The sequence below is a fragment of the Eublepharis macularius genome, chromosome 18, assembly GCF_028583425.1.
Source record: "Eublepharis macularius isolate TG4126 chromosome 18, MPM_Emac_v1.0, whole genome shotgun sequence".
NCBI classification, from domain to species: Eukaryota; Metazoa; Chordata; class Lepidosauria; order Squamata; family Eublepharidae; genus Eublepharis; species Eublepharis macularius.
The window spans coordinates 34,800,066-34,827,233 of NC_072807.1; the positions used below are offsets into that span (position 1 = coordinate 34,800,066).

A 27,168-nucleotide genomic window follows, 5' to 3' on the forward strand; every position below is an offset into this window, starting at 1 on the left:
ATAAAAACCGATTAAAAGATCAGCAGGGAGCTGACGGAAAGATCTAGGAAATCAATCAACGTGGGTAACAGTTGAAAACTTACCTGTGACAGTTAGTGGCAGGATCCCCAATAGATATGGAGACTGCCATAGCTGACTCACGGTGACTCCTGGTATGGTTTTCATGGTAAGAGACTAACAGAGGGGGGTTTGCCATTGCCTGCCTCTCCCCAATAGGGAACTCACTTTATTTTGCCAAGAACTATGTACGAACAAGTACCCCCCAAATATGTTAACCATAGTTTAGTTTGGAGAGTTGTATAGAAGATTTATTTAATCAGGTCTTCTATTTACACAATTCACCTTCACATACTATCTTGCTACTCTACAAGAACAGTTCACTCGACACGTAAAACAGCTTCTCATAGAAAAAAAATGAAAATATTCATTATAGAACAGTAGTGCATACATTATACTCCTGAAAAGCCAGCCTGTAATTGAAAACACAAAAGACGTTTTGGAAGATTTGCTCATTTGATTTTTTTTTTAAAAAGAAGGTCAAAAGATGCGCTTGTGAGATTCTAAAATTTTGGTTAGTAGTAGTTTTGTAGTGTTCTGGGCTTCGCTTAGTGCTTTGTGAAGACAAACACTGGTAACAGGCAAGACGTGGGACACGCGAGCTGTTGCAAAATTAAAAAGCAGCCAACCTTCTTTTGTACGACTTTGGCCAATTATTCCATACAGCAAAGACTGGAAGGTTTCCATACGCAACCATCAAAACCAGGACGGTGTCCAGAGGCAATTTACCATGCTTAGGCTAACACACTCTATAGCTCTCACGTCACGCTGCTCGTTTTTTTTGTTAATAGTTCCAAAATTAGTGTTTATTTGGTTACTTGAAACATACAGATATGTGGACAGCTGGCTAAAATAGATGGGGGGGGAGGGTCATAGTAATAAGGGGAAAGCCACGTCTTTGCCTGTCACCAGTGTATGCGCTCGCTGTCCTGGATTGCTTAACCAAGCCGATGGCAAGTCGCTTGCAACAGACCCAAGCAAACCACCTTTCCAAGAGGAGGAAACAAAATTCAAGTTTGGGTTCACAGCTTCTTCTATGCGTAGGTCCCTCCAGTGATGAGCAGCTCGTAAGCAGGATCTTTACTCCTCCGGCATAGCACGATGCAGGCACACAGCATGCCCAACAGCTGTGGGGGAGAGGAAGAGAGCCAAACTGAGCATGCGCAGAAGTACAGAGGGTACCAGGTACTGTATTTCTGCAAGTCGATCAGAAACGTGAATGTTGCCGGCATTTCAGGACGACTCTGTGAGATCGCTCCTCAAGCTACTCCGCAGGCTGCATTAACACACCCGCAAGAATCGGCCCTGGCTGTTCTTGGCTTTCATTCAGCGACCGAAGTCTTTGTATGGCTCCTCCCTTTATTAATAAGGGTTTATTCCCGCAACTGCCATGACTTCAAGTATCAGCTGTGGGTTAGCTATCTTGATGAGCTGCCACGAGCCGAAATGGCAGAGTGGCTTTTGCTTGGCATGCTCACAAGCCTCGATGTGAACATAGTGAGTTGGGACAACAGAAAGGGGAGAAAAACAACAGCCCTGCAAACCAAAGGCAACCACGGAGGTTGGAACAACAGGAAAAAATGGTAGAAAAGAACTAGAGTTATGAATCAAAAATGATAGTATAAAGTTTAATTAGAAATACATACATTAGATTTAAAATCGTATCGTTCTACATATACGTACTAAAACCTTGCATATAAATAAAATAAAATTACTAATATACAGGAATAATAGTACAACTCATTGCCACATGTACAGAACCAATAAAACCAGAAGCGTTTCTGCTCGAAGGCCCTCCTTAGTGGTATGAAAAAATCACAGACAACACCCCATCAACAAAATATATAAATGAAACCTACAAGACTCAATGAATGCTGAGATGAAACTGAAAATAGCATGGAGTGAATTCCTTAGAATTCTACCCCAGAACAGCATGGAGGAGAAATGAAAACCTGTCTCAGCTTTGGTTGGTATCCAGTATCCCACCTTGAATTTTATATTCTTGACCTGGCTATATTGTAAAGAAGAGCGCTGTGGCTCTCGAAAGCTTATACTACAATAAAGTTGGTTAGTCTTAAAGGTGCCACTGAACTCTACTATTTTGCTACTACAGACTAACATGGCTCACTCCTCTGGATCTATTGACCTGGCTATGTAAAGATTTATAGGCAAAGGAATTACAACTCCTAATACGATATGCTGCCCTGACTATCTTTCATGGTGTTCTGTGATATTTTCATACTGCCGAGGAAGGCCTTTGGGTTGAAATGGGTCTCGTTTTATTGGTTCTGTACATATGGCGATGAGTTGTACTATAATACCTCTATCTTAAATGATTTTATTTATATGCAAAGTTTTAGTACGTATATGTAGAACCATCTGTTTTTAAGCTGATTTCTGTATTTCTAATTAAACCTCATGCCAGTGTTTTTAATTCATATTTTTAGTTATTTTCTACCATTTTATTTTGTTCCTGTTGTTCCAACCTCCTTGGTCTTACAGTGCATCAGACCACTGGTCCATCAAAGTTCGACACTGTGTATTCAGACTGGCTGCGCCTCTCCAGGGTCTGAGGCAGAGGATTGTTACACCAACCTGACCTTTTCCCACTAGACGTGGCAAGGGCTGAACCAGAGACCTTCTGCTCGCAAAGCGGATGTCCCACCGTTGAGCTACGTTCCCTCCGCTGAGCCACGGGCAGCCACACAACGGCCACGGCATCTTAGTATTCAAGGATGGCACATCCACATTTACTTATTTATTTGGTTCGATTTCTATTCTGCCCTCCCCACATTGGCAGGCTCAGGGTGGATTATATTTATGCGTATTAAAATTTACAGTTAAAACACAATAAACACAATATAAATATTTAACAATACAAATACAGAGCGGTACTGAAATAATTCAGTTAAACCACTTCCACCGTCACTAAAGATAATTAAGCATTTAAAAATGTCTTTGGAGGAGGATGTTCTGATAGGGAGGGCCCCATTCTACCCTATTCGGCCCGCAGGGGCCTGGCCCAGCATCAATCATACGCCTGGCGGAACAGCTCCGTCTTACAGGCCCAGAAGAACGATAGCAGATCCCGCCAGGCCCTGGACTCATTAGACAAGAGCGTTCCACCAGTTTGGAGCCAGGACTGAAAAGGCCCTGGCTCTGGTCGACGCTAGGCGGGCTTCCCTGGGGCCAGGGACCGTTAATAGTTGTTTTTCACCGGATCGAAGCGTCCTCTGGGGCACACACGGGGAGAGGCGGTCCCGAAGATACGCAGGTCCCAATCTGCATAGGGCTTTATAGGTTAATACCAAAACCTTGAATTTGATCCAGTACTCCACTGGTAACCGATGCAGCTGGCGCAATACCGGTGAAATATGTGCACTTCTTGGCACTCTAGTGATGACGTGCACCGCTGCATTTTGGATCAGTTGCAAACGCCGGATCAGATTCAAGGGAAGCCCTGCGTAGAGTGCGTTACAGTAGTCTAGCCTAGAGGTGACCAAAAACTACAGTTGCCTTGAACTGGCTGAATCCAGGTGAACAGGCATTTATGCAGCTACTCATAAGGCACCAAAGTCCAGAAGCGGGAGGGGAGAAAATACAGGGGCATTTTTTGAAAATTGAGAATTTCATCAGGAGGACATAGAGGCCACATTAACCCCAACAAGAACAAGGAAAACTAAACATAGTATGTCTAAAGTGACCCCAAACAAGCTAAAAGATTGCACTTGGCAGCACGATGTTGGTTTATGCTGCTAGTGCTCTTAATACAGCCTTTCTGTATCGATTAAGAAGAAAGCACCAGTACAGATGCCAGACAGAGGGTCGCCGCGGCATAAATATGACTGTTGGGCTGGTAACAACCTTTTTAATATTTTCAAACGCCCTCCCTTCTGAAAATATTGATTTTACTGGTCTGCTCTTCAATACCAGTTCAGTAAAAACGCTTTCTTGGGAGTACAGAAAGATAAACAACCTCACAGGTTTGACCAGTTAGTGGAGGAAGCGGTATCGGAATTGAAATTCAAACATTTATCTCCAATTAAAGCGCAGCTGCTATCCTTTCAACTTCTCTTTACTTTGGTGATCTACGCTTTCCGGTTGGTGTTGTCGGCCCAACCTTAGCCTTAGTCGTTTCTTTTCCTCGCCAACTCAAACCTGAGCAAATACCAAAGTCCGGCTTGCTCGGAACTAACCAAAGTGGGTAGCAGGTCAAATACACTGGGCTAAACGCTTGCCGTAATCAATTGCAAGGGCACACGTGCTGGAGGCAGGCAACACAAGCCCAGAATGTTTTGAGGTGGGGGCGTATCAGAAAGTTCAATAGTGAGGAACTGTAGCTGTAGAAACATTCAGATTTCCATCAGAAGGAGCCATTTGACTTCAAGGTTTGTTTCTGTTTCAGCCACTGTTCATTTAACTATATATTCTATAGAATGCCAACTGACTCACTTCTGCCTTGGAGGGGTATAACTCAGGTCCTCAGCTACGAATACCTGTCCCTTTCTGTCTTCTTGAAACATTGTGGAGGGAGACATCAAGACGGTGAAGGGATACTTGCTGGTGCATATACTTCTAGCTTCCTTCTCGAACAGCCCCATCAGGAAGGCACAAAGGAAGACAGTGATCTGCAATCACCTGACCATCTCAGGTCACAAGGCAGGGGTGTGCGTGTGTGGCGCCCCCAAGTCACAGCAGACTTATGGCGACCCCACCTGGTTTTATTGATTAGCCACCACTGGGGGAAGACTGGCTCTCTGCACCCTATCTGGAGTGGCAAGGGAGTAAAACGAGCAGCTAGCTAGCCAAAGCAGTTACCATGATCTTCTGAGGAGAAGACTGCCTCTAGAAACAGAACCAAGTGTCAGGCAAAAGGTGTGTGGGTGTTGGGTTTGGTACACTGCGCAAACACAGGCAGGTGGCTGGTATCCCCCCCCCCCCCGCCAACCCAGTAGAGAGGAAAATTTTTAAAACGTTTTTTTAAAGGCAAGTTTTTAGTTCACAAGGCTACATATAAAATTTTTGATTCAATGGTTTTGTCATCAGTCCAGTAGCACCTTTAAGACTAACCAACTTTATTGTAGCATAAGCTTTCGAGAATCACAGTTCTCTTCATCAGATCATGCATGGAGGGCAAGAAGAAACTGGTCAGATATATAGGTGGAGAGGGGAGGGCGGAGTAGATGCAAACAGTAGCTTCTGATATGGAGATCAGTTTGCTTCTGTTAAGAAAGTCAGTTACTTCTGATAATGAGATAACCATTCATAGTCTCTATTTAATCCCAGCTTGACTGAGTCAAATTTGACTCAGACTCCGTTTCTTCTTGCCCTCCATGCATCTGACGAAGAGAACTGTGATTCTCGAAAGCTTATGCTACAATAAAGTTGGTTAGTCTTAAAGGTGCTACTGGACTCTTTTTGATTTTGCTACTACAGACTAACACGGCTAACTCCTCTGCATCTATTTGTTATCAGTGACGCAGAGACCAAAGTTTCTCACATAGGTTCTTCTTCTCTGTCCAAAAGAGGGAAATCTGAAATTTAACTATTGGTCTATTCTGACGCAACTGCTTTGATGGCTTCTCATATTATTTTAACAGCTAGGTTAGCTTACATTAGCTGCATTACATCAGGAGATAGAAAGGTGGGATATGCATCCCTCAAATAAATAAATGGAAATTGCCTGTCCCGTCGAAACCCTACTGGGCTGCCTTCAGCCCCATTTCCTTTCCTGAGGACACTCCTTCTGCGCCATTTGCCACAGATGGTCTTTGGGTGGGGTGTGCGTCAGCTATACATGAAACCAGTTCTACAAAGGGGTGGAATTCTTCAAACCTTAGGTCAATATTTCAGCACTAGCCAACGCCCTGCCCTGAAACTTGTCTTCTGTCCAACACACTGTTTATGTAGCCTTTCTAGAAGCGGCAAGAACGCCCTTCCGGAAACACACGCTTTGTGTATTCAGGTGATGCAACCGAGAAGCCGGAGTGACATTTCTATTGTTTGCAAAGTGAAGTATTATGACCGGTGCACGCTCCTGGGTCAAATGGCGCAAAGCAAATTGGGGGGGGGGGGGGGAAAGAGAGCTGTGTCTACACCGCAGTAGCCCAGAGACCATCTGGTTGTTCTGGTTTTAAAAAGTTATAGACCTACCTGAATGGCAGCAAAGCCCAGCGCTGCCCAAATGACATACATCATGATCTCTTGCAGTTTCTTCACCACCAGGACCTCACACCCCTGAAAAACAACACGCGTCAGCAGCACCGCTTAGGGCAACTCAGATTCATAGAACCTATGAAAGTTTTTGGAAGGGAAACCGAACTAGAAGATGAGATACGGGGCAAAGCAGCAGCTACAACTGACCGCTATGGGGCAGAGACTGGAGTATAGGTCAGGAAGACCTAGGATCAAAACTCTGCCTCCCATGTGGAATCATACTAGCCAGGCCTCTCCCAAGGCAACCCCAGATTCGAGCCCACTCCCTCAAGCTTTCTGCAAAACATGCAGCTTGGTGCAGCGGTTAAGAGCAGCAGGACTCTAATCTGGAGAGCCGGGTTGGATTCCCCGCTCCTCTGCTTGAAGCCAGCTGGGTAACCTTGGGTCAGCCACAGCTCTCCCAGAGTTCTCTTAGCCTGTACTTGGCATGCATCAAATCCGAATGCTAAAAAGGTATCGACCTCGCCGTAAAGGTCTGTGGGACGAGCCAGGATCCCCGTGCAGTTGCTGACGGTGGCCTTGCAGCAGCTCAGGGGCACGCTGTTGTTTTTCGTTTCTTTGAACCAGTTGGTCGTCTCCCAGTCCGTGTAGTCGTGGATGCCGCAGCAGTGCAGCTGCATAAATATATTAAAAAATGGGGATAATAGTCAGCGTTGCGAAAAGTTAAACCGTTCACCCCCCCCCGGCGCACTCCGCCACTTCCAACACCCAGGGAGACCCTTGGGGCGTGCTAAGCAGGTGTTACTGCTGCATTACCCTCACAGGATGTCCCTCTTTCCCCCAGCGCCTGAACAGGCTTTAGGGAGGCAACAAGCATTCCCTGTCCTCTACACCCTCCTCTGCTGCTTCCCGACAAACAGAGAAAGGCATTAACTCGCTGCAAGCAAGAGGGCCGCCTCTGAATTTCAGCTGCACAACATTCCTTGGAATTTCCCACGCCAAAGTGCTCTGCACCGAGTGCTGCCAAAGTCCCACCTCCCCCTTCGCAAGCCTTGTCTGCATTACTGCCTCCCCCGTCTTGGCTTGGACAGCAGACACTAAATCCACGAGCCACTGCTTTGCTCTCCAAGGCTCTGGCTTTCAGGGGCACAGGACTGCGCACCACCCAAATGGTTTGCGCCTGGAGGAGACCCCAGCTGCACAGACCTTGCCGAGACTGCTTTCCAGCCCTAAGCAACTCCTTCTCCATTCATACCAAAAAAAAGCTCAAAAGAAGAGCTTCAACATGAGCTTCAAGAAGTACTTGGAGAGTAGAGCCTATTCTCACTTTTTGATGCCCTCCCTTTAAAAAGCAGGGCATCAGCTGGATGGTCTTTGTGTGACCCTCCCTCGGTGTTACCCTTATGGAGAATCAATGGAATGTATGAATGTCAAAGGCTCCCGAACCAAGCGATCACACCAACAGGTGTAGGGGGGCTTCAGCACCATCCAGGCCAGAGACCCGAATGGCGAGACCCCTTATTTTCCGGTGGTGCCTTGTTGCAGGGAATAAGGAAGCCCCTCTCTCAAGAGTATTCAGCAAACCATCGGGACTTTGAAGTTAGAAGAAAGATACGGGTGGCAGAAGAGCAGCAGCTCTCACCTGTCTCTGCACATAGTCAATAGCGCGGCTAGCGGCGTCTGGGTTTGTCCCGTTGTACGCATCATACACCTTTTTAATACTATGATTGACTTCATCTTCCACCTGGTTTGAGGGGGAAAAAAACCCAAAAACCAAAATGCATACATCAATTTGGTTTTCAACAGGTAACTTTGCGAAACAGCATGCATGTAAAAAACGGCCCTGACGTAAGCTGGTCCTTAAAGGCTCATTCAATGAAATACTTTACAGCACACACTTGCTTTGAGAACGGAAACTGCCGCTATTTGCCTACATGATCATTCTAGGGCAGGGGTGGGCAAATTGCGGCCCGTGGGCCACATGCGGCCCGCTACAGAGTTTTTTGTGGCCCGCCAAGACAGTAGAAAAGTGTGATAGGGTACATTTGTCTCATTAAACTGATTCTAAAATTAAATGTGCTTGCAGCTCTAGATGATATGAAATTAGCACAATAAATAAATTGAATAAAACTACCACTATTTTATTTAATTTATATTTATTGATTTTTATGATACAATTTATACCTTTTCTGAAATGCAAAGTTAACTAATGAATGCAATCATTTTAAAAGGTGCGGCCCTCCGCTAACCTCCGCTCCCACAAAGTGGCCCCCGAGCCAAAACAATTGCCCACCCCTGTTCTAGGGGGTTAGCTGGGAAGTTATGGCAGCACCAGCGCGTCTTAGGACAAGGTAACTCTGCGAACTGAACATCCGGTATCCTGGGGGCAGGAGAAAGGAAGAGGCTGTCTGTAAAGAGTATTGAGATGACGTTCTTTTCATCTCCCTTCCGGCCTTCCGGAACCTGGGGGGGGGGGGGAGGAGTAAGCTGTTTGTACTTTACTCTGTGCATGGCAGGATCATAACCAAGCTACTGGCATGTATGCTTGCCCCCACTTACAGGAAGGAGTGCCCAAACCATGGGCACTGATTTAAAACAGTTGTATGTCCTCCTTCCTTCCAAAGCTGGTTTATCAGAATACAGCATCTCCTCTCACCTTGACTATTTATCTCTGCCAGGAATAAGCAGGCTGGCATGGTGAAGGTCATCAGAAACCATACGGAGAGAAAGAGAGAAGAGTCCTATCCTATCTCCTCATGGACCAGGGGGGGGGGTTGGAGACATCCTTGTAAAGCACATGCCGCACCGCCCGGTTTTGGAGCTCAGGGCGAAAGCCAAGAAAAAGAACGGTTTTAAAAATAGTTGGTAGGTCTCAAGTGGCAATCCGTCACCCGCCGGTGACCCAGCTTCTTGGCTCACCATATTATTCCTTCCTAGCTCTTTATCTCTTTAAAGATTCCTAATTACTTCCCTTCGCAAGTGCGCTGTGTTATTTTTACTTCTGTCATTCCGATACGACAGCCTCCTCCAGTTTCACTTGCTGGGTATACAGTTTTATAAAACTCTAAGGACAGTTACGAGCAAGTTGCATTTTAAGTGTTTTCTAAGAGACCAAATTTACCTTCGCTCTGTAGATGTAGCCCAGAACCACGACCACAACTTCTGTGACAAAAACCAACAGGAGGATGATCACAAACTATATTTAAAAAAAAAGAGAAGACACCATTTTAAAGGTAGTCAGGGAATGTGAAGATCTGATATAAATATAACTGTTAACACCGATAGGTTATGCCTGGATAAACCTAACGAAGATCTTCGAGTAACATGGAATATAGAATCCCAGCGTGTTACATTATCTTATCTAGCAGTAATTTGTGGACTCAAATTACTGCTGGATTACTTTGAGCTCCACTTCAAAGAGATCAAAAGACCCTGTCAAGATTCAAGCACTGCTTTCAAGGTTCAACTCCACGGCAAACTTACGTTACATCTGTGCACGTGTAATAAAATATTTTGCAGCTGAATTGTTGGAGCCAAATTACCCTATTATACATGTTTAACAGAAGCGTACCTCTGACCCTTGGAACTGGTTGCTCAAATTACAGGAGACATATTTCACCGTCTCAAATACCAACCAAGCTCTGCTTTGCCGTAATCAATTTTTCCCCTGCTGTGGTTTAAATGCTCGAGCAAAAGAGTTAAGAAAACTTTTATTATCAATATTTAAATTGTTAATAGAAGTGGCAAAAAGCAGCATTTGGTCACGATGAGCAGGTAATTTCAAAGTAGGGGCCTGTTCAGGTCAGTTGAACTGGGTTGGCCTGGGTACTCCTGCCTACACAACAATCCACCTTTATCTCCTGTTTGGAAGGGAATGGTGTAAGCTTCAACAGAGACGAAGAACGAGCCAATAAAACCCTAGCGTCCTTGTCTGGCTAAAGAATAGTATCAGGTTGCAATAGGTAGCTGAGAACAATGGGGTAATATCAAGCTGCTCCTTAATGCAGGTACAGAGAAGCCAAGTTCTTAACCACAGCAAGAAAACGTTGTCCTGTGTATGTTTTGTTCCTGCCAGGCTGTCCTCTTGCGGGTTGCAAGAAGGCCTCATTCACTTAGCCAAAGATGGTGGTTGGAGAGAAAAAGGCCTACACTGTTCCATCTGCCCAAATATTATCCCACCCACCCTCCAAGCTGGTGAGGATGACGTGCATCGTTCTCCCTTCCTCCTGATTTATTCTTGCGGCCATCCTCAGAGGCAGATGAAGCCGTGAGAGAGTTCTTCAAGGTGGAAGGGGATTTGAACCCAAGTCCCTGTTGTACTTTGACACTTAGAGCAGACACAGAGCTGTTTGTGGAACGCATCCCCTAGCTTCCACTACTTAGAGGCTGCAACTGAGGCTAAGCTGTTGCCCCTTCCTCAGAAACTGAGGCCGCTGGGCGCTCGAGGCAAGAAGATTACACTGCACCACAGAAACTGGAGATTCATTTTTCAGCTAAAGCACCAGCAAATGCTACGGAGTTCAATGTTTTGCTCACCCAACTGTCTTTCAGCCGGCACAAGCGGGCTTTGTTGAAAAGATTATTATGCCCGCAAGTATTTTCGATTCATGATAATTTGAAAGAATGCACAGGACACCGCGGCGTGGATGCAAGATATGGAAAGGTGGCTCCAAACAGCAGCGCCTACTTACAGTGGCAAGCCCACAGCGACTCTCTCGGATCGTGGCACAGCAACCGATGAGGCCGATTATGAAGAGAAGCGTCCCCACGGCTATGATAACCACGGCAGGGATAAGCGTGTAGACGTCTTCAAAGAAATGATCGTAGTCGTCGTACGTGATGAAGACGTAGGCGCCCACATAGCACAAGATGCCTGCCGCCGCCTGTCGAGACAACACCGAAATCAAAGCGGTGTCACGCGCTGACCGTTTTTTTTGGGTTCCTGTACGAAACCAAGTACCTCGTCTGGTTTGCATGTCTCCGTGTTTTTATTCGACACTTACGAGTTCAACCTCCCCCCGTTCAAACACAGGTTATAGCACCAGCTTGGTGCTCCCTCATATTCGTATGGTCCAAGATACAACGGAAGGACAGCAATCAGATAAGCGTAAATGGAACTAGGAACCAGAGCAGACATCAATGTGGGAATGGTGCCGAATGCCACAAATTACATTTTCCTGCTGAACGACTCTGAGGCCACAAACGTTAACCGAAATTACTTATAACAGTAAGGAAGGCGTTAACATTTTTTCACCCTAACACTCAGTGATAAGATATACTCTACTAGAGGAAAGATCTAAACCCACCAACCCTCCCTTTGAGCAGCTGGTACCACTTAGAAACAAAGTGAAAATACAAAGTTAACCACCGATCCAGAGGAGTTAGCCGTGTTAATCTGTAGTTGCAAAATACTAGAGTCCAGTAGTGCCTTTAACCAACTTTATTGTAGCACAAGCTTTTGAGAACCATAGCTCTCTTTGTTAGATGCATGACGAAGAGAGCTGTGGTTCTCGAAAGCTTATGCTACAATAAAGTTGGTTAGTCTTAAAGGCGCTACTGGACTCTTTACTAAAGTTAACCATGTACATGACAGTTTTATCCAACTGGAATGTCAACTACCGAGAGCCAAACTATACAAAGTACTCGGCGTTTGGAACGCAAGTAACTGGGCCCCTAAATGCAAACCATGGCTGGAGGGGGCATCAACTGGCAGCCCTGATAGGATCCCACCATTTTTAGCCCTGGAAACAGAGAGGATAAGACAAATACACATTTGTACGTTAGCCGTCTTGAGCATGCTAACAGAAAGATGGAATAGAAATCTAATAATCATCCTGGTTCACTTCTGCCCTACTTAAAACAGGGGGCAAGGGATTACAGCTGATTTTTAAAGCCAAATTACACGTCTAGAATTCCAAGCCATGGAAATTTGAGCATCAAGTGCAAGGAAAAAGAATATAATTTATTGCCTCCGTCCTGGACATCTGCTTTTTGAAATTATGTCATTTTCATGTTGAATGAGGTCATCCCTTAAGTTTCCTGATTTTGGACTAGACTTCTAGATCAACAGCCATTATTTACCTTCTGGAAAATCATTCTGGAGACCCTTCTCCAGTTTGCCTAGGCGGAGCAAGGCAACTATATTTTCACAGGATACTTGCATCTTCCCAAAGAATGCTGACTGTACTGGAGCAAGTCTCAGCACTGAGTTGTTTTAATTGGCACTGCGTGTGGCACTGCATAAACAATCGCTTGGCCAAACTGAGAGGAACGAAAGGAGTTGTACTTTCAGATGGATTTAGCTGAGGTTTATGTATCCCAACTTTTGTGGACTATCGGGAAAAAGCAGGACCCGTGGGACCTTACACAGAAAAACCCTGCTAGCTCACCCACCCATACACAGTTCAAGAATAATTATGCTGAATTCTTCATAAAAACAAGGTAAGTCAAAACAAAACAAGAGAACTGCACAGAAGGGTTTTGAGATCCGTGCCCCTATTTAAAACCAACAGGCACTCAACAGATTAAACGCAACCCCTGGGTATGTTTCCCTAATCTGTGCCCTGACTCCATCTTCTTGGCTCTCCAGCAAGACAAGCAGTGGTCCCTAGGTGCAGGCTCTGCCAAGGCACTCGAGTCCCAAGCATTGCAGACGCTGTGTGCTTCCAAGTGTCAAATTTTCTGCATCGAGACTGCAGCTGACTGCAGCAGCGCTTCAGAAAACAAGGACGAGAATGTGACTCAGGGCCTCTGAATGCAGCACGCTACAATTAGAAGTTGATCTCAGCTTCTACTCCTCCCAGGCCCTCCAGGATGCGAGAAACTAGGTGGACAGGAAGCCCGTTTTTAATCTCAGCCCAAGCCATATAGATTGCAAAAAAACAATGAACAGCCCCAAACCAGAACCCAATCCTAAAATAACCGGGACTTATTTGGCTCAAGTGCTGCGATCCTATTACAAGATACTATTCTTCGGCAGTGTGAATTCGAGCTTAACGCTGCTAAGTATGTGCTGCTACACATCTGCAACTGCACCCAACGGTACTAGGTTGTTTACGGCAATTAGCATGTCATCACCTCCTCAATGTGTCTAATTCTCACGCAGGGTATTTCCTATTTGGCAAAGACATCCGCCCTAAAGCTTTCAGCACACGCTTTCCATTCGTCCATCCGAAATGCACTCGTTCGCAACCAGCCTATAACAGGACAAGTGAGAACTCAGCTCTCGAAGCCTCGTCTACATAAAAATGTGTTGTGCGTTCTTCCTAAACATCTCTAGGAGACATTCTAGCCAGACTCTCCCACAAGGTCAGGGTAACAACAACAACATTCAATTTATATACCGTCCTTCAGGACAACTTAATGGCCACTCAGAGCAGTTTACAAAGTATGCCATTATTATCCCCACAACAAAACACCCTGTGAGGCGGGTGGGGCTGAGAGAGCTCTGAGAGAGCTGTGACTAGCCCAAGGTCACCCAGCTGGCTTCAAGGGGAGGAGTGGGTACAGAATATCAGGCTGCTATGGCAAAGTCCTTGCAACGAGAGTTTCATCCACACGGATCTGAGGGAGCATTCAATAGGCCCACCCCGCATAAGGCCTTAAAGGCAGTGGTTGATGGAGACTAGCAACAGCCTGGGAGCCGAGCCAGTGGACATCATCTGACCCATAGGAGGTCGACCCTCCTCACCTCCTTAAATGGAGGGGGTCATATACATGCAGCAGAGTGAAGCAGTGGAATTGACAATACTAATGTAGGATGGAGGTGGTGGATCACGTTTCTGAATGCTCCTTTGTGTGTGTGTGGGGGGGGGGGGAGTGTCCAGAAGAACGCATGAAGGAAGAGGGGCTGAGAAACACCTTGTTTCCTGGTGCGGCGATGTTTTATTGCCACAGGGAGCATTTTTTTATAATATTTATTTAGTTTTGCTAAGGATAATACAAATAACAAAGCAACCGGAATGATTATCAGTAGTATAATAAACTATATACAGAGTTGAGAACCACAGTATGGTGCGCATATTACTTGCTGTTGTACACAACAAAATTAGTATGATAATAGTAAGAGCAAAGTAACGTTCTTTATGGCAAATCGTATCTTCTCAAAGACAAGTGAGTATTGAGGAGTAATCTTTTGACTGGATTTTTTAAAATAGAATCGTCTTCTATATTCTACTGTTCTACAAAATCTGAGTTATAATTGGGCAACTCCAATTGTTTTATAAAATCCATAAGTTTTGCCACGGTAAATAGATCCCAAACACGCATTAACCAGTTTGAAATTGTAGGGCTCTTCTTTTCTTTCCAATACGCAGCTATTGTTGATTTACCTGCTGCCAGAACATTTGCTATTAAATTTTTCCTTATATTAGGAATATAGGGAGCATTTAAACGTTGTCTGTTCCACCTGCAGTCCGAAGTGGTACTGCATGCTGCCACCACTGCCCTTCTCGGATTCAAAATTTCAGCAGTAACGGTGCTAACAAATTATCAGTATTAGAGGTAACCACTAAGGTCTCTTTAGTGTATGAATCCACAATATTAGGTGCACAAACGCCACAACTAATCAGAACAACGTGAATGGGAAGAGGCCAAGTGCGTCTGCCCGGGTGGCCTGGGTTTCAACTGGGCACCCATACAGGGCCAAGCTCTGGGGCACAGTTTCAGACTGACAAATTTCACCAGGTTGGCTACAGGTTTGCCGCACGCCTAATACCTGCCAATCACATTTAGAAAGTTGGAACGGCCCGACAGAATACTTAGCAGAACAGTAAGGGGGAAACGATCGTAGATTAAAATATAAACCGCAGGTAGAAACATCACCACAAGAACATAATTGAACAGGTGTTTAATGGAAATCCGAACACAATTGTGGAGCCTGACATTTTATATTGGGCACATTTTGGATACGGAGAACCACCCAAGAAGAGATGGGGAATACTGTAATTATTAACTGTTGCTTAGCAATGAAGCACAGAAATAGCTTTCTAATGATGTCATCTTCCACACCAAAGGATTCGAGATGCCTGTCGGAAAAGAAGCATAAAGGAAAATCCAAAATTAGGTTAATGGGCAGCCTCTCCTTTTCCCCTACAATATTTTAATGGCACATTAAGCCGCTTCACTTTTTCCTTGAGCGGATCATTTTAACCCACAGAGAACCAGGTCAAATAGTTAAAGCTTTACCTGATCAGTTTATAAGAGACTTTGTTAATTCATGAAAAATTCTAGATCACTGATTTATAACGATGTTATGCACGTATAAATGGGAATGAGAGTCGGAGACCTCTTTGCGATACAGACCTCAGGGACAGATCAAACAAGGATAATTAAAAATTACACTAAACGCAACACAAACAGCAGACTTTGCCAGCTCCGATGCAACATTTGCCTGGCCTTCTAACTAGGGTAAGGGGTCAGCAGTACCTTGCACATTCTTTCCCCCTTGAACACGTTCCTCCTCCTTCCATTTGCAGCGTTATATGTGCACTGACCTTAAAGCTAAGAATGGTTTCGCTGAACACTGGAACACAATCAGTGTCAGAACAGAGTTTGCAAATTCAAGTTTGAGCTAGCCACAGTTAGTGTTAAGGTCAGTGGAGCCAGCAGCAGCTGGCATCATAACCCTGCAAAGCGAAAGGAAGGGGGGCGAGAGGAGAGGAGGGCGAAGTGATGAAGCCGACATGGCACATCAATATGAGCCACTGCTGTGACTCCACTGGACCACTACGAATGCTCAGTAACCCAATTAGGTGTGCACAGTATAAGGGAGAGGTTACTTGCTCCTAAATAGTGTGCGGGTAGATAAAGGGGCAGGATCCCGATTCCATTTTTGGTATTAGAACTGTGATGCTGTTCATATTCATTCATAGGCTTCCACAGATACTGGCAGCTTATTTACAGCTGCCCCAACCCCAAACCTGCCTACGTCTTAAAAAAACAAGTTAGCTCTGCCCCTCAAAATACCACATGCCAATTCCAGAATATGTCCATCCCTTACTCTGTTAAGGAGGCCACTTAGAAGGAGGCCAGTTTCAGTGCTAGTAAGCCAGGTGGCATGTAGTTCGCGTACCTCAGCCAATAAAATTAGTACAGACGCTGTCAACTTCACAAGGCATTTTGCTGCATTCTCACACTAGCTTAATGAAACAATGCCAGTTGTTAATGTAGTCGGAGAGAGGCAGCTTGAAAAGGAAGCCTCCAATTGAAGCATTTAATTTTTTAAAAGCTCTTCCCTCAAAGCTAACCAGAATACAGCTGAAGTTAAAGTTGGTCAGTCACATTTAGGGGCAGCATACATGAATAAAGAATTCTGTAAGATATCTTTTAAGACGCCAAAGGGCAAATTAAGCCGTGTTGGTCTGTAGTAGAATAGCAAGATTAGGGTCCAGTAGCACCTTGAAGACCAACTAGATTTTCCAGAATATGAGCTTTCAAGAGTCATATCTGATGAAGAGTGCTTTGACTCTCAAAAGCTCATACCCTGGAAATCTAGTTGGTCTTTAAGGTGCTACTGGACCCTATGGCGACTGCTGGTGGGGTTTTCCTGGCAAGAAACTATCAGAGGTGGTTTGCCATCGCCTGCCTCTGCAACCCTGGTCTTCGTTGGAGGTCTCCCATCCAATTACTAACCAAGGCCGACCCTGCTTCGCTTCTGAGATCTGAAAAGATCAGGCTCACCTGGGCTATCCAGGTCAGGGCACTAAAGTGCCATAAACTATGAAACGGGAATGTATTGCTTTGAGCTGAAGAAAAAAAAATGTCCCAGGTCTGTCATAATTCCTTTGAAAATAGGCAGTCATAAAGTTCTATTCAGGTTACTGGCCATCACCTACAAGGCCCTGCAGGGTCTTGGCCCTCAGATCTGCAGGACTGCCTCTTCTCCTATGCTCCGCCTAGATAACTGCGGGTGCCATCCTGAAAATGGGCAAGATTGACAAACATGTGCATTCTCTGTTGGGCCCCCACCTTGTGAAAGGGCCCATCCAATGAGGTCAGGAAGACTCTTACGTGTTTGTCATTCCGTAAATTATGTAAACAGAATAGTTCAGGAGGGATTCCTCGAAAGGTAATAAGGCTATACTGTAACGGAATTGTTTGGAAAGGTGCTTCTATAAAGGGAAACGGACTGTATGCTTGCTTCCAATTTCTGTAATCCTAGAACTTTGCTTATCAGATGTCTCATCTTATCGATCATCACATCAACTTACACTGTGCAACCCACCTCAGTGAGAAAGGTGGATCATAAACTCAGGAAACAATAAACGGACTAACAGGAATCGCTGGCCAATAAGCCATGCTGGGAAAACACTTAGCAATATATGTGTGACGGCTGCCACTGACCCTTCCCTAGCATAGCCAAGGCTGTCCTAACAACAGGTGGTGGGGCCCAGAGGGCTATTTATCCTCATTCAGGTTACCCAGTTAAAAGAGAACTGGGGCAGGTCAGCAGATGTAGCCACTGCGGTGTGTGTGTGTGTGTGTGGGGGGGGGGGGGTGTTAGAAGAGATCTGGATCACAAACGGCGGCAGCAGCAAATCTTTTTTTAAAAGATCTCTATCGCGAACTCTTTGTTTCTTTCTGCCCTCTTCAGTTTTCCCTTTTTGAAGTGGGAAGACCTGAGGGTGGGATTGCGAAAGCACATGAAGTCTCCACCTTCCTGCCCGCGGGTCCCTCCTAAACGTTCCTGAAGCTATAAGCCATCTCTGCACCACTGACCCATAACATCTGATCACAGCTTTTTGCAGTGTTATCAACTTCTCATGTAATGCTAAGCATGTACAGCAAACTACCGTCGTCCAAAAATATTTGACTGCAGCAGTATTAAGCTCTGAAAATAGAGTCCAGGGAGATACTCTTTGAATGAGAAGACTGTTCTCTGGGGTCAAGGATTAGCAGGATGCAGATTGCCCATTGGTCAGCCACAATGGTGGGTGGGAGAAACTGGTCTGACCGAATAAAGCACTTCTGTTCTTAAGAGCACGTAGTCAGGATTGCTTAACGTATCCGGCTGCGCCTTAACTGTTGGGAGATCCAAAGTATGCATCTTTACTTTATAAAGACACCAGTAAATCACTGGAGAGGCTAGTGAAGAAAAAGTTGGCTGAGCAAAAATGAATGCTACTTAAGACAACTGGTTTGCTTGTTCCTTTAAAAGCCATTTAGTGCAGAGCTCATTTCGAGGGGGAACGTGCAGGAACGCAGTTCCGGCAGTTCTCTAGAGAGGTCACATGTCAGGTGGCCCCACCCACCTGACTCTTGGCCATTTTAGGCCTGTTTAGTCCTGGATTGGGGCTGAAATGGCCCGGATTGGGCCTCTGACAGGTGGTGGATCACTCTCCTGCTCAGCAGTGGCCCAGTTCTGACCATTTTGGGCCCCTTTTTGCCATTTTGGGTCCTATTTCGGCCCTGAATGGCCAGGATTGGATCCAAAACAGCCAGGATAGGTGATAGGGGGTGTGGCATATGCAAATCAGTTGTGCTAATGCCACATTTCTGGTGATGTCAAGGGGAGTGGCATATGCTAATGAGTTATGCTAATGAGTTCCTCCAGCTCTTTTTCTACGAAATGAACCCTGATTTAGTGTGTACGTGATATAGGCATTTTGCAGGTGAGCATAGAGGAAAAAAACATGGAACCTGCAAACAGACAGAAGTCTTGGGAGGCCTTTCGAGTAACTTCCAAGTCAGCCATTAACAATGGCTGTCAAGTAGAACTCTCCCCTGCCTGAAGGTGAGAACACTGAAAAGTTAAACCTAACTCTAGGCCATACTGCCCAGAAATCCAGTAGCAGCTTAGAGACTAAGGGCTCACCTCTTCATATGCATAGAAGGGTACATCCATTACGTTTGGTCAAACACCCAGCAGAAGGGAAGGAGAACCGAGATGGCACCCCACTGGGTCCAAATAGGACACCTGTAGACAATGACATCCTGTGATTTGGATGTTACGCCAAAGATCTTGGGATACGAGTGGATAGGAAGTAAAATATGAGCTGTCAGTGTGATGCAGCAGCAAAAAAGGCGGATGCAATCTTGGGGTGTATCAACAAAGGCGTCACATCCACATCGCAGGATGTCATTGTCCCACTGCGTACTGCGTTGGTCAGGCCCCACCTGGAGTATTGTGTGCAGTTCTGGAGGCCTCACTTCAAAAACGATGTGGATAAACTGGAACGGGTGCAGAGGAGAGCAATGGGGCTGATCGGGGGCCTGGAGACCAAGCCCTGTGACGAAGGACAGAGAGACTTGGGAATGCCTAGTTTGGAGAAGAGAAGGTTTGGGGGAGATGCGATTGCTCTCTTTAAGTATTTGAAAGGCGGTCACTTAGGGGAGGGGAGGGGGCTGTTCCTATTGACAACAGGACTTGAAACAATGAGTTTAAACTACAGGAGGGAAGTTACCGGCTGGACATTTAAGAAAAACTTCTTCATGTTAAGAATAATTCAGCAGAGGAATCTGCTGCCTAGAGAGGTGGTGGGTTCCCCCTCGTTGGCAGTCTTCAAGGAGCGGCTGGACGAATCCTTGTCGGGGATGCTTTAGGCTGTTCCTGCATTGGGCAGGGGGTTGGGCTAGATGGTCTGTAAGGCCCCTTCCAACTCTTGTGATTCTATGAAAAGGTCTCCTCAAAAACGGAGGGAAGGAGAGTAGAAGAGAGCAGCTCTCTACTCACCAACTCCCACTCTACACTGGAACCCAGTAGCCTTTCCTCGCACTTCGTCGACAGTCCAGTAAGGAATATTTTGCCTCAAGTAAACAGATCAGAATTACCAGCCGCATAGTTGACAAAGGCATCTTTATCCTATAAAGATCTCTGGCGTGCCGGAGATAAAAATAACTACGGCCTGCGTGGAAGAGGAACGGGGAAAGAATTAAAAAGAAAGGTAAGGGGAGCGAAAGGAACGGAGAGAAAGACAGGCCTAACAATACCCCCATTATCTTGTAACTAACCGGATCACATGGCTCTGTAACCTGAACTGACTTCAGTGCTACCAGATCCCTTGGGCTGTACATGAACAAAAAAAGTTTCACGCCCTGCTACTGAAAGCTCCTTCCAAGAAGCGGCTAAGAAATCCCAGGCTGTGGTAGCCAGACAGATACCCAAAGGGTAGAGTCAAGAGAGGAGAGAATCCCAGATCAGAAAGCCTTCACTGGTGCATTTTAACGTGCACTTCTTTGCCCAGAGGGTTTCACTTCTTTCCAATGGCGTTCAAATTACACTTGTTCTCTCCTTCGCTTCAAAGGGAAATGTTAGCTGCAGCTCTCCAGTTCCAAACGCTGGAATAATTCATAGGGTTTAGGTACCAACGAACCGTATCTGATTCAGCCCATCTCTGCTCAGTGTGTTGTAGTGAAATGAGGAAAGAGCAAAGAAGTCAAAAGCAGAACGCCTGTGCAGAATGTTTCAAGTCCTACATGGAATCTGCTTCGTATCTGTAACTTTGTAAGCTGCTTTGAGTGGCCTGTGACAGGAAAGAGATTCAGAAATTAGAGAACGCAAAGGTTTTGCCAATTTCGCCTCTAATGATTTCCTCTTGCGTTACTGGGAGAAAAATTCTCACATAAGGGCATAAGTTTATAGATTTCCCCCCTTCTCATCTGGGGCTTTCAGCGCTCATTTTTAAAGATCTAGCAACTCTATAGCTGCAGAGAAAAGTAACCCCGAATCTCAATATTTTGGGGTGGAGGGGGCTTGGTCTTTGTTAATATCAGAGTTTTGGAATTGGCCTCCGTTTCCCCCTTTCAGAATAAATATTAGCACTACTTTTCAGGCAACAGCCTCAGCTCAAAGGCTTAAATCTCTTGCAAATAACTTAACAAAACAGGCAGCACCCTTCTTCAAAAGCCAGCAACAATAAGCATTTTGAAAGGCTGTGTTTTCCACTAGCTCTAAATGGTTTCAGGCTGGCACAGCCTTAAGTCTCACCATTACTGCTACAGTGAACTAGGCAGGGCCATGACCTCCGCATTCAGAACAGCGCTAGCTTGAAAAGCCAAGGCTATACACAGCGCTCTTGCCATAACTCATGGCGCTCAAAAGCAGCACGTCTCTATGAAAGACTCTCATTGTGTCCTCATTCACTTAGCTGCCGCTTCTTCTTCCAGATGCCCAAAAGGAAGAATTTGGGGTTTGATGCTTAGCTTCAGCCATGGACTCCTAATCACAACCCTGGTTTTGTGTCCCTCTGCAGCCTAAACTCATACAGCCAACATGATGCGACAGTGCTGCACCAAGATCAAGAGGCTTGGGTTCAAATCCTGCCATGAAACTCTGTAGCTCATCTTGGACTAGTCAATAGCTCTCAGAGTTGTTGCAATGATAAAGAGAGGGGAGAAAACCACGTACGCCGTGCTAAGACGATTAATAGTTAATTAACTGTAACTATTTTGCATTTTTGCGCCAAGGCGTTCCTTCAAAAGACTACGTGAAATACGTTTCTGCTCGACCCTGAATCACCTCCAAAGTCCAGACACTAAATTCCTGTGCCACGTGAAACTCCAGCTTAAGTGTTTCATTCTGTTGCTATGTTTCTGCTGTCATAAAACACGTAAATCTAATCTAGAATACTCGGCCGATGAGCCAGAGGACATGCTGTCACAGAGAAGCTGAAAACGGCTCAGTCGCAAGTTGTTAGAGAATATTAAAATCCCACTAACACGAACAGAACTGTACACAGGCATAGTCTGTTACGGTTACTCTGATAACCTAGTTCCATGCTCGTCACAACAACTGTTTAGATTGATTACAGGGAGAAACATGGCCAGAATATAGCACTATGACCTTGGGGGGGATGGGGGGGCCTCATTATTGGAACCAGGTTGCTCTTTATCTGTTGGAACGCAGTATCTCCCCAGCACAGATGTTAGCCCCCACTCTTCCCTGGGACTAGCAATTTATCCCTTTGAGTAACTTCAGAATAGGCCCAACGTATACTAGCATAACTATAAGAGTCCCACTTTACAGAAGCGAACATGTTAGAATCATAGATCCAGAGGATCTATGCATCTGACGAAGAGACCTGTTTCTCTCGAAAGCTTATGCTACTAATAAGTTGGTTAGTCTCAAAGGTGCTACTGGGCTCTTTTATGTTAGAATCACTCTCTCTGCACCTCCTGAAAGGGCTGTGGCCACTGAAGAACACAGAAGCTACAAAACTACCATTCATCGTTCCAACCCATAACCTATTTAAACTGCTTAGGATACTTAAAAAACAGACTCTCTAAAATCAGGTATTTCAGATAGCGACACCTTTTGTATCATGCCATATAGTAGCTGGAGGAAAAGAAAATCTCCATACTGTGTAACCCTGGAATGGTGGTGGGGATTGAGTTAGCAGCTTGAAAATGCACTATTTATAGTCACGTTATTTTTGTTTATAATATTGTGTTACCACATTTCTCTCTCACCCCTTCCCAAAGCCTAACATTTTTGAACAGCTGGGATGATGGGTCTGGCGTTACAGTAACTTAAACTTCAAGCTACCACCCCTGGAAGACTGTACAGTACAAGCCACCTGCCGTCTTAGATTGCATTTCCTTTACTTCTAACGTGACCTGACGTGCAAGGTTTCTGCTACACTTCATCCATCTTTCAAAAACGTTTGCTGAACTGCTGTTCTACTAACCTACATACACTGTTCTAACAGTTGGGATAACAACCACAAAAAATAAAATTGGGAGAGACGTGAACCACTATAGCCGAGTCCTATTTATGAATACGAGATCAACAGTAATGCAAAGCAAACATAAACAGACACATGGCCAGTTTCGATGTTTGGATCGGTACCATACCCAATTCCACCCTCCACATTTTTCTACTTTGAGGTGCACCTGCTATGCAGTGCCAAAATACAGTGGTGACTAGGAAAAATATTGGAACGGTAGGCAAAAGCAAAATTGTGGAGAGAGTGGGAGCCCCGCATGGGCCTCCAAAACCTGGCTACTCCCCACCACTGCATTCTCTCCTTCCCGCAGCGACATAGTAAATACTCTCATTGTGCAATTTTGAACAAGGCAACACACTTGAAGTGTTAAAGCTGCACAACAAGGGAATACAGTTTGAGGCACCTTGAGCTGTTTGCAGCAACTCCTCAAAAGTTTGTAGCAGTAGGTGGAGGGGGGGGTGTCACACTATACGCAGCTGTTTTGGTTATGACCGTGCTCCTGTGACCTCCTCCCCGGCTTAAAACACCCAATCCTCACTTAGCCAAAATACTCCAGTCTTTCTCTGCCCTTCCCCCAAATATGCACACACACATTTGGGCACCAGATTAAAAGCCTGGGAGGGTTTTATCGGCTTTAAAGAGTGAGCCAAACCCATGCACTGCTATAAAGTAGTCTGAATGCCTTCGCAGCTTGAGTTTCACCACGACGGAAACTGTGCTCTTCCCTCCAACGCACAGACCAGGGAGTTTTGGGAAGTGAGGCAGGATACAAAGCTAAGAGGGGGGGGGGGAATAAAATTTTTTAAAAGGGATGATGCCGATGTTCTCAGCGACGTGACACATCAAAGCGCATCACTGTGGATTAGGTCATCCCTGACGGCGGCTCTCATGGGCTGCTTACAGAAAGCAAAATACCTTTTTGCACATCAATGAACCTGCAACTCGAACGGCTTCCCTACACTGGCCAGAATCCAGAATCCATTTCAAAACAGATGCTATCCCGCATTGACAAGGGACAGCTTCAAAGCTTGCCTGGTGTTCTTTATGCGCATGTGGGGAAAAATGCCCTGAGATTTGTTCTCCCAGCCCACCCACCCTCCTTTTGCCAAATCTGGGTCACCAGAGCATGCGACAAGGACACAACCGCAGGCTGGCATGTGTCTGTTGTGTGAATGAGCGGGACTGATGCTACAACAACACCTTGGTCTTCCAATGCACCACCAGAGGCCTGCCCCCAAGACTGCTACAGAGGCCCCGGCTGCTCATACTGACTTCATTGCATTGATCGACTATGGCTTTAAAAATCAGCTGCAGCATTAATGTATACAGTCTGAGCTGGGGGGCAGGGGGGAGCTGTAAGAGGTATCAAAACAGAAGGGGGTGAGGGGAGAAACATCCCAACCCCCTTCCCAACCCTACTATGCTCTATCTGCAAGAGAGAACCCCACAAAATCTGCCCCAACTCTCCCCTTGCCTCCCCCACCAAGCTGGAGCTTTTGAGGAGGAAAAGCTTCAGTTCTCGCCATAACAAGAAAAAAAAGCTTCAGTCTCCTCCTGAAAGAAAAAAAAAGTTTTAATGTGGAGGGAGGAGGTAGAACAGAGAAGGGAGGGAGTGTCAGTTCTGTACCCAATAATTTGGGTGGGGAAAAATTAAAACAAAAAATTCAAACCCATCCATAATAATTTCTGTGTGTGTGTGCATAGGGGGGAGTTTAACACATCACTCAACAATAGCAGGGTGGGGGAGAAGAAAAACAGCTTCAGTGATGTTGAGAGGAGAAGAAAGGGAGGGGAGCTACAACTCCTTCCCATTAGTGACCCACAAAAAGAACAAGGGCACTTCTATTGTGGGCGAACGAAATGTGGGTGTGTTTACTGAGGGAGGCAAACCCAAATCAAGTGAAAGGATGTGTCAGTCCATGCCCCCCCTCAATAACAAGGAACCCATACTACTAAGCGGTGGAGGTCAAGCCAAGCGAATGGGGCCTCAGTCTCCCCCCCCCCATTTTATAAAACCAGAAAGCCATATATGGACTTGGGGTAGTGGTGGTGTAAATCTAGCCAAGTGACGGGGCACATCAGTCCATTCCTTCATAATTTTAAGAACCAGGAAACTAGACAAGCAATTGGGGGGGCGGGGGTTAAGCTAAGTGAATGGGGGCCTCAGTCCAGCCCCTCTCCCAAATTTTATAAAAGCAGAAAACCATATACGTACTTGGGGGTGGGCTCAGTCCATTCCCCCCTAATTTTAAGAACCAGAAGCCATACAAGCAATTGGGGGGGGGGGAAGAAATCAAGCTAAGTGAATGGAGACTTCAGTACATCCCCCCCCAATAACCAGGAAGCCATACATGTACTTGGGGGGGGGGGGAGTCAAGCAGAGTGAATGGAGATATCAGTACACCTCCCCCCCCCATAATAACCAGGAAGCCATACAAGTAACTGGGGGGGGTCACTGCAAAAAGAAAACAGGGGTGGGAGAAGACCTAGGGGTCATTTAAAAACACTGGAAGCCCCCCCCCAAATCAGGGGAGCCCCCCTTTCTCCCCACCCCCCTCCCTGAAGGGGAGTGGGTGGGAAGAGACTGGGGGGGGGGTTCCGAGCATGCGCACCGCCTCCTTCTCTCCCCCCGCGCGCACCCCCGCGGCCTCACCCAGAAAATGAGGTTGAGGAAGACGAGGACGGTCTTGGAGGAGGTGATGCCGCACTGCCCCATCGCCGCTGCCCGCCCGGCCCTGCCTCCGCCTCAGCCGCCGCCGCGCCAGCCGGCCCGACGCCCCGCGGCTCCGCCCCTCGCGACGACGACGGCGGCGGGGAGGAGGGAGGAGGCCCGGCCGGCCCGGCGCCTAAGATGGCCGCCGTCGCGTCACGCCTGCGAGGGAGGACGCTGATTGGCTCGCCGGCCCGAGGGGGGCGGCCGCCAAGATGGCGGCGGGCTGGTCCTGTCAGGGAAGGGAAGGGAAGGCGGCGGGATGGCCCTGGGGGAGTCCGTTGTGTGGAGTTGCTGCGCTTGTGCTTCGCCTTTCTCTCCCGAGGAGGCTTCCATCCTGCTCCTATAGTGGCCAACCTCCTGGAGATGTCCCTACAGCCACCGAGATCAGTTCCCCTGGGGAAAAAATGGCTGCTTTGAAGGGAAGGACTTTATAGCATTATGCCTCACTGAGGTCTAGAGTTGCCAGCTCCAAGTTGGGAAATTCCTGGAGATTTGGGGGTAGAGCTTGGGGAGGAGGGACTTCAGCAGGGGACAATACCATAGACTTAGGGTTGCCAGCCTCCAGGTAGTGGCTGGATATCGCTTGGAATTGCAACAGGTCTCCAGGCCACAGAGATCAGTTCACTTGGAGACAGTGCCTACTTTGGGGGGTGGACTCTATGGAATTATGCCATGCCAAGGTCCTTTCCCTCCCCAAACCCCACTTTCTCCAGGTTTCACCCCTCCCCCCCCCCAGATCTCCAGGAATTTCCCAACTTGGAGCTGGCAACCATACGTAGACTCCATCCTCCAAAGAAGCCACTTTTGCCAGGGAAACTGATCTCTGTGACCTGGAGATCAGTTGTCATTCCAGGAGATTTCCAGCCACCACCTGGAGGTAGGCAACCCTACTGAGGTCCCTCACTTCCCCAGGCTCCACCCCTAAATCTCCAGGAATTTCCCAACCCAGAGTTGGCAACCGTCCATTTAATCTTCACAATAATCCTGTGGGGTAGGCTGGCTGGCAGTGTGATTGGACCAAGGTCGGTCAGGGAAGTTAAAACTGCACGATTGGAGTCCAGTGGCACCTTAGAGACCAACAAGATTTTCAAGGAAATTAGTCCATGCTGAGATTAGTAGTAGTTATTCTTTCCTTTAGGACCATACAACTTGCAAACCCCTTCAGAGAAATTCGTTGTTGCTTTTAAGTGTTGGGACCTATTAAATAGAATTTATTTATGTTAAATAAATTTAAAAAAACAACTCCCCCCCCAGACCCCATTACCTTGGACCTTTTGAGGGGTCCCCCCCCCTCTGTTTTGTCTGAGTTAGTATTTCTGTTGTAACAGTAACCTTCCCAAATCAGACCAAAGGGCTATTCAGTCCAGCATCCTGTTTCCCACAGTGGCCAATCGTTTGAACTGGGCTACAGAGGCAAAAGCCTCTCCCCAGCTGTTGTCCTCCGAGTAACTCATATATTCTGAGATACCCTGCTTCTGAACATGGAGGTTCCATTTAGTCAGCATGGCATACAGCCATGCATGGACTGATCCTCCCTGCCTTTGGCTAGTCAAAGTCAGTAAGAACATTGCCTCACCA

At 46.3% G+C, this 27,168-nt stretch overlaps 1 protein-coding gene across 1 annotated transcript; it reads right to left on the minus strand.

The window, feature by feature from the left end:
• Positions 1–295: 295 nt before the first annotated feature.
• On the minus strand, positions 296–25,681 carry TSPAN3 (tetraspanin 3). The gene is made up of 7 exons (XM_055002971.1): positions 25,531–25,681; positions 10,905–11,096; positions 9,335–9,409; positions 7,856–7,957; positions 6,735–6,887; positions 6,211–6,294; positions 296–1,184 (listed from the first exon to the last, which is right to left on the minus strand). The coding sequence occupies exons 1-7, from the start codon at positions 25,591–25,593 to the stop codon at positions 1,092–1,094; spliced, it is 762 nt and encodes a 253-aa protein (XP_054858946.1). The 5' UTR covers positions 25,594–25,681; the 3' UTR covers positions 296–1,091.
• Positions 25,682–27,168: the final 1,487 nt, after the last annotated feature.